The following is a 13501-nucleotide window of genomic DNA, read 5'->3' as shown; positions in this document are numbered from 1 at the left end:
GGCTGCGCCCGCCCACGGAGCGCCCGCCCCGCCCCTCCCCGCCGCCGCCTGAACGGGGTTTCTGGGTTACGGGTTACTACCCACCGCCGGCCGGCCCGCTCCGCCCCGGCCCCGGCGCCGCGGTACCCGGCGCGGCGGTGCCCGCGCCCGCCCGGAGCCGCAGCACCGGCCCGGCCCGGCCCAGCCCGCGCGATGGCGGCCGCAGGGCGGCTGCTGCAACCCCGCCGCGAGCCGCCGGGGGCGCTGCGGCGCCGGGCGGCGCTGATTGGCTGCCGGCACGGCTATATAAAAGGGGCGCAGGCGGTGCCCGGATCTCTTCCGCCGCCATTTTCTGCCGGGCGCAGGTCTCCGCTGTCTCCGCCGCTCGCACGAGCACCCCCGCCGCCTTCGCCCCGCCATGGAGGACGCGACAGAGATGAGCGGCGGCCAGGAGGAGTTCGCCGAGGGCTCCAAAATCAACGCGAGCAAGAACCAGCAGGACGACGGGTAGGGCCGGGGACGTGGTGGTGGCGGGGGGGAGGTGTGGGGGAGTCGCGCGTCCGTCTCCGCCGCCCGCCCTGCGGCTCGGGGAGGGGCGGCTGTGGCGGGGGGGGGGAGCGCGGCCTTCCCTTCCCGCACCGTGGCCGCGCCCGCCTTTGTGTCCCGGGCGGGTGACCCAGTTTCCGCGGGGCGGGGACACGGACGGGGGGGGGAGCCGATCGGGGCCGTGACGTCAGCGGCAGCCTATGGGGGCGCGGGGGGGGCTCCCCCGCCGCTCCCTCACCCGAGTCCGCGCTCATTTCCTGCCCTCCAGGAAAATGTTCATCGGAGGCCTCAGCTGGGACACCAGCAAGAAGGACCTGACGGAGTATCTCTCGCGTTTCGGCGAGGTTGTGGATTGCACAATCAAAACAGACCCGGTCACTGGAAGGTCGAGGGGGTTCGGGTTCGTGCTCTTCAAGGATGCTGCCAGCGTGGAGAAGGTGGGCGCTTTTCCTGCGGGCCCGTGGCACAAAGCCAGCTTGTGTAGCTGTAGCGATCCGAGACTTTGTTCCTTTGCTTTTTAGGTGTTGGAACTGAAGGAACACAAACTGGATGGCAAGTTAATAGATCCTAAAAGGGCAAAAGCGCTGAAAGGGAAGGAGCCGCCCAAAAAAGTGTTTGTTGGTGGGCTGAGTCCAGATACATCTGAAGAACAGATTAAGGAGTACTTTGGTGCTTTTGGCGAGGTATAGTATATTGGCATATAAGAACACCTCTAATTCTCAAGTGTAGTCTTTCCTCTCTCTTAAGAAAGAATTTGTGAGGAGGGAGTTGGCCAAAACTAGAGCTAGTTGAATCTATATGTTAATGATTTCATAAAATTGTAATGGTACGATTTATAGCTGCCAGAGGTAGTCAGCATATGGATTCTGCACTGCCAGATGGTTCTGGTGGCATAAAAGGTTGCTTACATGTTTCATGTGTTGTTTATATTAATTTTGATTTCAGATTGAAAACATTGAACTTCCCATGGACACAAAGACGAATGAAAGGAGGGGCTTCTGTTTTATCACATACACAGATGAAGAGCCAGTAAAGAAGTTACTAGAGAGCAGATACCACCAGATTGGTTCAGGCAAGGTGGGAAAACTCTTGTTCTTAGCATATGAAGTCTGTCTTTGTAGGCTTCCGTGAAAGCAGCTCACAAAATGCTCATGGAATTCTTAGTAAGCTAAAGGATTTCTGTCCTTACAGTGTGAAATCAAAGTAGCACAGCCCAAAGAGGTGTACAGGCAGCAGCAGCAGCAGCAGAAAGGAGGGAAAAGCAATTCTTCTGGCGGACGTGGAGGCGGAAGGGGGCGTGGACGGGGTGAGTATTTTCAGTGGTTTTATTAATCAAGTACTTACCAAACATTTAGGTGTTTGTAGATATTCCAGTTTGCAGGCTGTGTGCAGATCTCATGTTTAAATCAAATGTGTAAAGTAGCCTGTGAGTAAGTGGTGTTTTGGTGGTTATGGTTGCTTGTTGAAGCTGAGGAATCGCCTCTTGCTCTGCTTGCATTCAAGTGGAGAAAGGCAAGGTGGGTGTAGGGTGCTTCTGTACACCCTTAGTGGACAGTGTAACCAGCACAGTTACAATTTTCCTTGAAAGGGATACACTTAATTGGCTCATGAGAGAGAAAGCAGGAGCTGTTTGCTAAGGAGTGGGGTGGTCACTTCACTGCCCCTTCAAATGGATCAGAAGGAATCAGCTGGTACTATACAGGTTAATGCATCTCAATCTTTAAAGGTCAAGCAGACAACAACTCGCACCACGCAGCAAGGCTTGTCCTTTGGTGTCACTTGGTGCTCAGGCAATTTCTGATTATTCTCGTGTCCAAAAAGTTAGATGAAGGGGCACAGGAGAGGAGTGAAATAAGTTTTGAAACTGACACTCGCTATGCTTGGTTTCAGGTCAGGGGCAAAACTGGAACCAAGGATTTAATAACTATTATGATCAAGGCTATGGGAATTACAATAGCGCTTACAGTGATCAGAGCTACAGTGGCTACGGAGGCTACGACTACTCTGGCTACAACTATCCCAACTATGGATATGGGCCGGGATACACAGATTACAGCGGTGAGTGGTTTTGCCCTCGTTCCCGATGACAAGAGCAGCTTTGCTCTTAGTCAGCCCATGGCTCTAAAGATGAGATCCCTTGGTGTGCTGCTGTGGGTGAAGTCTCCCTCTGAGGCTGGTGTTAACGCTTGTGGGTTCTGTTTTTCCCCGCATGATACCTCCAGGCCAACAAAGCACGTATGGGAAGGCGTCCCGTGGCGGCGGCAACCACCAAAACAACTACCAGCCCTACTAAGGCAGTACCTAGTACCTGACAAACAGGTGTGTACAGGAGCGCAAGCTCCACTCCGACTATGTCTAATCTAATTTAAAGATCAATAGACAAACGAAGAGTAAAAACTTGCCTAGCATGACTTTTCCTTTAATTAAGCTTTTGTTAACTTAAAAAATACTTTTTTTTTTTAAAACCAGCTTTGCCTACGTGTCTATAGATCTTTAACTTTGTAAAAGTGTGACTTTATCTTCTTTAGTACTTCAGAAAAACATAAGAGTTTTTCTGGTTTGCGTTGTGTACCAGGTGGTCTAGAGGAATAATTAAACTTATTAGAAGTATTAACAGGTAAAGTACTGAAATGGGTACAACTTAAGGAAAACAAGAATGTTGTCTTCTAACTCTGACATTATACCTTGTTTGTACCCGCCAGCGGGAACTTCATTGCAGGCCGTGTGTCACCCTGACCACGTCTATCTCTGGGGTCGCACGTTGCAGGCAGAGCGCAAGGCATACACCAGAAAACGCTGTCCTGTGGTATGGTCTCTTCCAACTTCATGTACCAGCGTAAAGATTAAAGTGGAAAACTTCAGACTTTGGCTTCTTTTTTTAATCTTTTTTGGAGATTAAGTGTCTTTAACTTAAATGGTTTTTTACAGGAGTTAAAGTACATAAATGCCTTTACAGCTTAATCATTTGGTCTTCTGTTTAGTGTTGTATTTCAATTGTGGAACCTCATTTTAAATGTGCATTCTTTAAGATTTTAATGCTTGCTTTTTTCTTTTTATAGCTAATAGTGAAATCTGCAAACCAAAACGAACTTTTAAATCTGGATAAACATTAAAGATCATATGCATATGGACTGTCTGAACTAAAGTGACCTGACTTGTGTTGCACATAAGTCGTTTAGCTGTATAAACAAATAATCAGAAAGCCTTTTGGCAGTGTTTCCAATGGAAAACAAAGTGATCCAGAGCCTGCTTACTTGTCTAAACTGGATGGTTGTTGTTTTGGAGCAGCCTCCTAGATGGGCTGAATATTTGGGAAAAGAAATTACTGATGGGTAACTAAGCAAACCTCTTGTGTTACCTTAATAAATATGCATATGATCTTTAACAGTGAAGAAAGGAATATATAGAAGACTTAAAGCAGTTCATGAAAATGGACCTTTTAACAATCCTGTAGTAACTATCACAGATCTGACATGCATTTTGTCTTGATTTTTTAGGTAGAGATACTGCAACAAAAAGCCATCTTGCAACGCATCGCGAGTGAATGGAGGGTGGTCTTCGTGAGAGGAAATGACTATTTTGTAAAAGACTTTTAGTGTATGACACAACTGTGTCCAACTGTACATAGCGGCCGACTAGTTTTCTTTTATGGTTTTTACTTTCTTTTCGCCATTCATGTTATGACACAATGTGGACTTGTGTTTATACAAACTTTATTTGTATAATTTCATGTTAAAAGATTCTCTAATAAATGCTTACTTAAGTGAGTGTGGAGTCTTGCTGTCACCTTAAAGTGGTGCAACTGTAGTTTTGCTTGGAGAGAAGGGCAGGTACCTCTCTGGAGATGAGGGTTACTGTAAGAACAGGTCTGTACACCCCCTTCTTCCTCCTGATCTGTCCTGAGAGCACCAGAGTGCTTGGAATTAGCATTGGAAGATGGCAGAGTCACGTCCTGCCCTCTGCAGCAGCGAGAGGGTGGTCTGTGGCACAACGCTGCCAGTTTTGTACATGTCAGGAGGGATCTAGAACTATAGCAGCACCTTTTCAATGCTGGTAACACTGCTTGAGGAGTTGGGAGTTTTTCAAGGCTTCTCAAGCACTTAAAACCTCAAGTATTCTGGAATGTAGCTTAATTACTTTCCCACTGCACTTCTATTCCAGTTCCAAGCAGGGGATTACAAGTTCTTGAACTTCAGGATCAGTAACTATTTTCTGTACAACTTGGTACAAGTTAGGTGCTGTACTAGACTCTTCTTACCTGGATCAGAAAACAGGTTTCCTATCTAGTGCACACTAGCAAGCAACAACTAAAAGCCTGATTGCTGGAGAAGGAACGCTGCATTAACCCAGCACATTTCCAGATTAGGAGAGTAGTTGGGATGGGTAAAAGGAGCTACATGCATTTTGTCTGAGGCAAGAGGATTGCAGCAGTCTGCCTGAAGATTTGATGTTTCTCAGCACAAATACCTAGTCAGGCATCAAAATAACCCTTGCTTGTTAAAGCTCACTGATGTCACTGACTACAAATTAAAGAATCAGCAAGGAGCCACAGCAGTGCGAGATCATACGCTGCATTTGTGAGTGCAGCTGGATCCAGCACTGTCCTCCACAGCAGCTGAGGGAGACTTGTGCCACAAGAACATGGATTCATTGCTCCAGTGGATTGTCAATACACAAATCCTTGCTAAGAGCCAAGTTTTACTTCAATCTGTGATCCTCCCGCTTGGTGCTAGTGAAGTGCAGCTGGAGTATTGCGTGCAGGTCTGGGCTCCTCAGCACTAGAAAGGCAAGGGGCTCCTGCAGAGGGTCCAGTGAAGGGCCACAAAGATGGTGAGGGGGCTGGAGCATCTCTCTCAAGAGATCCTGGGAGCTGGGCCTGTTTAGTCTGGAGAAGAATGAAGGGGACCTCAGCCATGCACAGGGATATCTCAAAGGCAAGTGCCAAGAGGATGGTGCCAGGCACTTTTCAGTGCTGCCCAGTGATAGGACAAGGAGCAATGGCCAGAAACCCAAACACAACAAGTTCCACCTAAACCTGAGGAAGAAGTTCTTTACATTGAGGGTGGTAGACCACTGGAACAGCTGCCCAGGGAAGCTGTGGAGTCTCCCTCTCTGGAGCCATTCCAAACCCACCCCGACCCGTTCCTGTGTCACCCCCTCCAGGTGGCCCTGCCTTGGGCGGAGGGGTTGAACTGTACGAACTCCAGAGGCCCAGTCCAACCCTATCGATTCCGTGGCTGTCCACGCCGGCCCCAGGCTGCGGCTCCCCCCGGGGCCGTGCCGGAGCTGCTCCCGGGGCCGTGCCGGAGCTCCCCCCGCGCTCCCTCACGGCCCGCCGGGGGCGGTGTCACGTGTCCCGCCCGCCGCGCTCCTTCCGGCCGCCATTTTAGGTTGGGTCGGTGGCGGCGCCATTAAAAACAGGGAGCAAGAGGAGGAGGGATCGGCGGGATCGGCGCGCTCGGCCGGGGCCGCCAGCGGGGCCGGGGCCTCGGCGGGGAGGCGGCGGCACCGGGGGTGGCCGGTGCGGGGCGGCGGCGCCATGTCGGATCAGCAGTTCGCTCTGGACTCGGCGGCGGTAGCGCCTGGCGCCGGGGGCAGCGCGGCGGAGCCGGCGGAGCAGCCTGAGGGGCAGGCGGGGCCGGGGAGCACCGATGGGGGAGGCGGCGGCGGCGGGGTCGAGTCGGAGGGAGCCAAGATCGACGCCAGCAAGAACGAGGAGGACGAGGGGTGAGCGGCGGGGGCGGGTTGTGTGTCCCGGGCGGGGCCCGGCGCCCCCGGCCCGGCCCCGTTCGCTGCCCTGTTTGTTTACTTGGCGCCTCGGCGACGTCACGGGCCGAGCGGCGGGGGCGGTGTCTGGTCCCGCGGTGTACAAATGGTGTGATGTACCTCAAACTACAGGCCCTCTATACTTATTTTTCTTTTTAATGATGCCTTTTCTGTGAGTTAAAGTGCGGTGCTTGCGTGAAGACAGTAACTCGGTGTAGCCGCATGCTCTGGTTGCGTTGCCCTGTGCTGCAGGCATTGCTGTGTGTCATCTGAGTGCCAGAAGCGCCAGGTGCCGGCACTTCTTCCCAGCCTAAAACATGCCTCTGCTTCTCATGGAACTTGTCGGATTATGTTAGGTGGTGTCTGAACTTGAGAAGTAGGAGTCCAAAAGGCGGGAAGCTAAGCCGGGGGAGGTTCAGGTTATGCATCAGGAAAAGGTTTTTCACCTAGAGGGCGGCTGGGCAATAGAACAGGGAAGTGGTTACAGCACCAAGTCTGACAGAGTACAAGAAGCACTTGAAAAATGCTCTCAGGCACATGGTGTGACTCTTGGGTTGTCCTATGCAGGGCTGGGAGTTGGACTTGATGATTCTGATAGGTCCCTTCCAACTCAGCATGTTCTGTTACTCTGTTTTATGGCTAGTAAAGACAGCTTTTGATCCTCATAGGGTCTCTGCCTGGGGCAGTGTCCCTTTTGTATTGCCGGTGAAATTTGTGTGTAATAAATCCAGTGACAGGACAGGCTGTTGCGCTCTGCTGTCTCCTGTCGGGCCCGTGAAACTCGAGCTGCAGGTCTGTTTTTGGTCAAGGCAGAAAATAACCTGGATAAAGGAGTGCTAACTGCTGTATCCTGAAGATACCTGCTGCAAAACCTTCCTGAGTGTCTTTCTCCTTCAGCAATAAGCTGGGATGTTGCTGAGAGAGATGTTAATAATCTGGGATAATGCAGAGAGGGACCCATTTTTTGAGCATTTTGCTGGGATTAGCAGAAATTGAAATAGTTTTGTTACTTTTCAGCTGTTTTTAACAGTTTCAAATGCCTTTGGAGTTTGCATGTTTGTTTTACTTATTATCCTTGAATACACACCAGTTAAAGGGTTTTCATGTGCAAACTCAGGTTCTTTTGAGGCAAGAGAGCTTAGAAAAAGTTGTCTCTAAGCGGTGCAGTGATTACATATATCACACATACATGGACTTGTACTCTAGTTCAGCCTTTTTGACCCATCAATTCTTCATGCTGTAATGGAAACAAAGATTTTGATAACACTTCTGGTTAGTAAAGGGGAAAAAAAGCATATCTCTGATACTTTGTTTAGCTAAGTCTGAGGTTTGAAAGCTTTCCCAGTGCACTTCTGGTAACTTATTTTGAGAAACTCTATGTGCTGATGTGGCTTAGACCAGCCAGACTGTGGGCGAGGAAATTGTGTGTTTTACAAGCTTTTGGCAGAGCTGTGACACCGCTCCTGAATTGTTGTGCTGATGTTTGTGGCGTAGCCCTGACCTGAGCTCAGTTTCCCTTGGAGCAGTAGTTGATGTAGGGGCAGACTGAAGCAGCCGTGGGTTTGCTGCTGTGCCTGGGCTCAAAGGTGCAGTTCCTGCGTGGAGAGATGAAAAACCTTCCGGGGCTGTGGGATTCAAGCTCGTGTTCTTGGTCTGCCTGTCCTTAGGAATACAAAGTGGGGTCTGTATGTTAGTATCGAGACACGTGGTTTGTGTAGCAGGTGTCAGTTCAGTAGTAGCTGCTGGAGCCTCGCTACCCCCCATGGGTCAGAAACATGATGCTGCATCCTCTGGGTCTGCTGTTTGGCTGCTTGAAAAACCCTCCACAGAACAGCAAACAAGCTAAGGACCTTAATGATGGGTGAACAAAGGGCAGAAAGCTCCTTTGATTTACTCCCTGTGCTGGTGTGAGGCTGCTGGTTTACCAGCCTGGGCCATTTCTTCTGTGAGGACAGTAAGAAGTCACAGCTGATAGAAAGGGCTGTTGGTACTTCCTTAAGAGTGATCTGGAACTAATTGGAAAAGTGGATAAAGGGATGGGGAGCTGGTGCTTCTTCTTTACAGATTTGGAGACTTGTTATAAAAACCTCTGAAGCTCCTGCACCCCTCATCTGTATGGATTTTTGTCAGAAATAGAATGCTTTTGTTAATTCTGTGAGAGCACAGCTAAGTCAACAGAGGTATTTCACAGGAGCAGCTTTTGATTCGAGAGAGTTTGAGTGGTGGAGGTGCAATGCTCTTTTACATGATTGGCAGGAATATTTGTGCGTGGGAAGTGGAAGGGTTGGAAACATGATACAGTGGTTTTTCAGGTTTTCTGATAACTGTGTCTGATTGTGAAATAAGTTGGGACAGTGAAAATGGGCAAAGCTTTGTAGAAAGTGCTTTTATAATAATAATGGATCAAATTTTTTGGTTAGAGCTCACGGTAAAATCTTCTTTCTCTGTATTAGAAGAGATCATCTCAAATCAAATCCTCTTTTGAATTGGTTCCTAAGCCCTATGCCTAATAACCTGGAATGTTTCATTTGTGTGTATAGTGGCTTGATTTTTCATCTTTTAATTTATTTTTTTTTTATGCCTTACTAACATGGTGTGATGGTCATGATTTGATTCTAAGCTTCCAGTGTGCTTTTGAAAATACAGGTTATGAATTATGTGCTGTACACATCTGCCCAGCAGCACTGGTGCTGTAGAAATATGGGAAAGACATTCTATTGATGATAGTGGATTAAGCTAGGTGTTTATATATAAAGTTTTGTGAGGAAAGAGAACTTCTGATCGTCCAATATCCAATACTTTGCTTTTTCATAACTACTTTTTGGGGAAGGGAACTTGACTAAACTTTATTTATTTTAGTTTATTAATTTGGGCATATGTCCAGACTGGTAGATAAATGCTTCTGTTTTAACCACACTTCCTTACAAATCTAATCTGCCTGCGTGTGTTTCGTGAGCAGTTGTGCAGAGGCTCCACGGAGAACTGGATGGAATTAAACGTGTGATGAGGATGTAAAGAAGTAGTAAAATATTTTTTTGTCACTACTACTAGTGGTTTCTTGGGACAGCAGAGTAAGAAGCTGCAGTAGAAGACAGTGAAAAACGTTTGTGTATGTAGAAGTCTTTATCTGTCCTGGCCAGACTCACTTAAGCAAGTTGTCAAAAAGTGCAGGCCTGTGTGTGTAGTGACATGACTGATAAAATCCTGCCAGTTCCATGCATTAGGTTATTGAGCTCCTAAAGCTTGGCAGTGCAGGATTTTGGGTAACACACATTTACAGATTGACCAACTTGTCTTAACAGGAAGATGTTCATTGGTGGCCTTAGCTGGGACACAACAAAGAAGGATCTGAAGGACTACTTCTCCAAGTTTGGTGAAGTCGTAGACTGCACTCTGAAGTTGGACCCCATCACTGGGAGATCGAGAGGCTTCGGCTTTGTACTCTTCAAAGAGTCGGAGAGCGTGGATAAGGTGGGATTAAAGTAATGAAACATGTTCAAAATTCAGGTATCAGAGATAGAGCGCTCACTAGGAGGACTGTAGGCGTTGTTCTTACATCTTCTGGTAAAGATGATCCAGGGGTGCAGCATGTTTAATGTGCCTGTTGAAAGTGCTTTCTTTTATGAACCATCTTACTCGTGATGCTGTGTGCAGGACCAGCAGTGATTCCTGAGGTATGGATTTGTGCACTTACAGGTTCTTCAAGTCTTTGGACTTGGGCACTTGAAAAATACAGTGTATAAATGTCTGCTGCCTTCTGCTGTGAACGCAGCATTTGCAAAGATCTTCTAGTCTTTGCATTCCTAAGCTGTACCGTGACCCCCTAGAGTAGTGCCAATAGCTTTGATACATTTAAGCTTTATCCAAACAAAAACTGGTTGTTAACTTTTCTAAAATGCTGTGGATACAGCACACAGAAAAATTTTCACCTTTGTGACCTTTGTGATAGCTAAAGTACAGATTTTTTACTTCATAAGGTTTGAGGATGAGAAGAGTACTTTTTGAGATGTGTTACACTCTTGCTTCTGCTGGCTAATAAGTGGTTCCAGTTGTCAGAGCTGTCTGTGTCAGTGGATAGTGATCAAAAATCACAGAACTTTGTGCAACAAATTATTGGTGTGATCCAAGTCTTGAAATTTAAGCAATTTTGGCCTTACTCCAAACATCAGTGAAACATTTAGCTTGAACTGTGTAAAACTGTGTTTTTATTATCCTCAGGTCATGGACCAGAAAGAACACAAGCTGAATGGAAAGGTCATTGATCCAAAAAGAGCTAAAGCCATGAAAACAAAAGAACCCGTTAAAAAGATTTTTGTTGGGGGCTTATCTCCAGACACACCTGAGGAGAAAATACGGGAATATTTTGGAGGTTTTGGTGAGGTATGTAGTGAAACAAACTGCTTTTACTTGTGGAACCTGTTCTGCCTTCACAAATTTATTAATAAGAAGCATCCCCCATGTGCAGCCTGCATGGATGCTAATGTAAGCTTTATGGCCATTGTAGTTCCGTGTGTGTTAGTGGTCAGAATTTTGATGTTTCAGTTACAGGTTCTGAGTTGAACAGCCTGGTTTGATGGAAGGGGGAGCTGGGATAAGTCAGAGAGGGAGGCAGTGTTTCAAGCAGGGTGCTTTGGTCAGTTCAGTGAGACGTTCTTCAGCCACCTCAGCTCATCTCCTGTAGCACAGATTGAGACAGTTTTGCCTAAATTCTGTGCGACTGTGTAGTTAGCGTCTGTCTCTCTGTCCCCAGTTTTTGGCGGTGCAGATGAGCTAAGTATCACTGAAGTTTTTAAAAGCTGGTCTTGTATGAACTTGCTACAGCTGCTGCTCCCCTGTTGGTTATCACATGGTGCAGCTTCAGGTCATAACTCTGCTCAGGGAATTTGGTTGTAAATATGTGCCCTCTTCCAAACTTACAGACAGTTCACTCTGGACTAAAGGCTTTAACTACTGTTTGCCTAGGAAGTCCCATGTGCCATAGGTACAAAGAACTTTGACTCTGTATTTGTAGTCAGGTCACATTGTCCTATTCAAATCTAAATAATTTCAGTAACAGGTATGACCTGTTAGAGGGATTTTGCAGTGATGTGAATGGCAGGATAAAAAGTAAGATCACTGTCTTCCACCAGGTCGAATCCATAGAGCTCCCCATGGACAACAAAACTAACAAGAGACGTGGATTTTGCTTCATTACTTTCAAGGAGGAGGAACCAGTGAAGAAAATAATGGAAAAGAAATACCACAATGTTGGGCTTAGTAAAGTAGGTGGATTTCTTTCTAGAGAAACTGACAAACTAGACAAACATGACAATAGAGGGAATTACATTACCAGTTGCATCTCTTTGGGGATAATAGTCTGCCAATACCTGTAAGCATTATTTTTCACATGTAGGCATTGGGCACGTGAAGTATTTATGTAGGTGACTGTTACCTTAATTTCTGAGCTTAGAGGGTTTCAGGTGAGGTTTTGTACTGCACCCCCATGGGGAGAGGGCTGGGCCCCAGCGCACTTTCCACAGTGCAGCTCCCACATTCTCCAGCAGTGTGAGTGGAGTGCTGTGTCACTGATCTGCTGTATCAGGCAGCACCAGCTTTTCCTGGTAGCTGGATCTTTGTGTATATATTTGTTGTTATCAGCAAATGTCAGTTTGTCTTAGAGAGCTACCAAAACTGAAATGAAATAGGAAATTAGGCTTCCCTGTTAGAAGCTGCATTCTTTTCAGAAACCTGGTTGAATTTCAACCTGGTAGCATATACTCAAATTGTAGCTGGACTCATACTTGCACAAATATGTGGTGGAAGCTTCAGAACAGAGTTGAGTTGAGTTTAGTATGTTGGCCAAACTCAGGTTTGATTTCACTTTTCTCAAATGAATAGGCCTCAGAGGTTTAGTTCAAAGGGAAAACAGAAAGGCATACAAAGAAACAAGCATTCTTTTCAGAATGGGCTCTACAGTGTCTCACAACTGCTCTCAAGTTAGTCAGTGTAAGCTATCCATTTCTTTTTTAGGGAGGGCACCAGGGTGGCCAACTCCAATTTTCTGCTTGGTGTTCTGTAAGTTCAAGAGTGATGTTTGAGGGTTATCTTTGCTGATTGGATCTCACTCTAACTTTCCATTTCCAGTGTGAAATAAAAGTAGCCATGTCAAAGGAACAGTACCAGCAGCAGCAGCAGTGGGGGAGTCGGGGAGGATTTGTTGGAAGAGCTCGAGGGAGAGGTGGAGGTAAGCTTGTACTGCTGCAACGTTGGAAGGTGAGGGACTAGCCTGAATGAAATTAAATCTGAGCTTTGTGTTGCAGGCCCCAGTCAAAGCTGGAACCAGGGATACAGCAACTACTGGAACCAGGGGTATGGGAACTATGGTTACAACAGCCAAGGCTATGGCGGTTATGGAGGCTATGACTACACTGGTTACAACAACTACTACGGATATGGCGACTATAGCAGTAAGTACTGAACTACTTACAAAAAGTTCCAATCTGCTGCTTGTAAGAAAATGGCTGCTAGCAGTATAAAAGATAGATGGCTTTATAACACACTGGCTTAGGTTTTCCACTGAGTTAGTTATCACTATTGCTGAGCACAGGGTCCTTGGACACTCATCTGTCCCTACTTTTCTGCTTCACTCTGTCAAGTGTGCGTGGTTGTGAGGTGGGGCTGCAGTGCTGCTGGAAAGTCCTGTGTCTGTGCCTTGGGGATTGGAGTGTTGCCTCTCCTGGTCATTCTGGAAAGTGCCCCTCAGCTCCCTTAGTTTGGCAGCACTTTGGGTGGGTGAGAGAGAGGGCCCCACCTCAGCTGCCCTGCAAACTATTTGGGTTCCTGAAGCAGCTCTCTTGGCCAAGAAGAGACCATGAATCTGAAGCCTGCAGTGATCATATAGTGAGTGACTGAACTCTCCATCTACAGAAGGCTGTAGTTACCACAGTGGTCGTGGGGCTGTGAGCTGCGTTTGGACATGGTCAGCAGGCAGCCACAGTTCCACACATGCACAGTACTGAAGGGCAGGCCATCAGTCTTCTGGGGACATTTTCCTGGTTCTCTGGTAGATTTGCTGTCTCAGTATGGCAAAAACTACTTGATGTTTTGGAATAAGCTGGGATTTTCATGAGTGGGGTTATTTTTGTCCCAGATGCTGTTTAATGGGTGGGTGTAAATCTTGATGTTCTGGAGAAGCTGACATTGTGGGAAGGGTAGAAACAGTTTTGAGTAG

General features: G+C 47.3%; 2 protein-coding genes across 5 annotated transcripts in view; both read left to right on the top strand.

Annotated features, from left to right (window-relative positions):
- The first annotated feature begins 319 nt into the window (after nt 1-319).
- Nucleotides 320-4293, top strand: HNRNPDL (heterogeneous nuclear ribonucleoprotein D like). 2 transcript variants are annotated; one of them, XR_008436682.1, is made up of 9 exons: nt 320-486; nt 794-962; nt 1047-1208; nt 1471-1602; nt 1717-1831; nt 2416-2583; nt 2748-2844; nt 3228-3331; nt 4023-4293. XR_008436682.1 is itself a non-coding variant. In XM_053975131.1 (8 exons), exons 1-7 carry the CDS (start codon nt 398-400, stop codon nt 2816-2818), a joined length of 906 nt encoding a protein of 301 aa, XP_053831106.1. In that variant the 5' UTR covers nt 320-397; the 3' UTR covers nt 2819-2844; nt 4023-4293. The 2 variants fall into 2 exon arrangements, 1 of the variants encoding a protein (XP_053831106.1); XM_053975131.1 differs by lacking the exon at nt 3228-3331.
- Nucleotides 4294-5979: 1686 nt separating this feature from the next.
- Nucleotides 5980-13501, top strand: part of HNRNPD (heterogeneous nuclear ribonucleoprotein D) — a 9295-nt gene continuing 1773 nt past the window's right edge. Inside the window, exons 1-6 of one of the 3 annotated variants that reach the window (XR_008436681.1) lie at nt 5989-6252; nt 9594-9762; nt 10510-10671; nt 11421-11552; nt 12415-12514; nt 12591-12737. Coding sequence is in view for 2 of the 3 variants with exons in the window: in XM_053975129.1 (XP_053831104.1) it covers nt 6065-6252; nt 9594-9762; nt 10510-10671; nt 11421-11552; nt 12415-12514; nt 12591-12737 (898 nt within the window). In the remaining variant the exon portion in view is untranslated. Of the gene's footprint in view, nt 6253-9593; nt 9763-10509; nt 10672-11420; nt 11553-12414; nt 12515-12590; nt 12738-13501 lie in introns of all 3 variants that reach the window. The other 2 variants (XM_053975129.1, XM_053975130.1) reach the window with 2 other exon arrangements.

This window comes from Vidua macroura, chromosome 4 (assembly GCF_024509145.1).
Source record: "Vidua macroura isolate BioBank_ID:100142 chromosome 4, ASM2450914v1, whole genome shotgun sequence".
NCBI classification, from domain to species: domain Eukaryota; kingdom Metazoa; phylum Chordata; class Aves; order Passeriformes; family Viduidae; genus Vidua; species Vidua macroura.
Note: the sequence above shows the minus strand (reverse complement) of the source record. Positions and strands in the feature narration are given on the sequence as shown.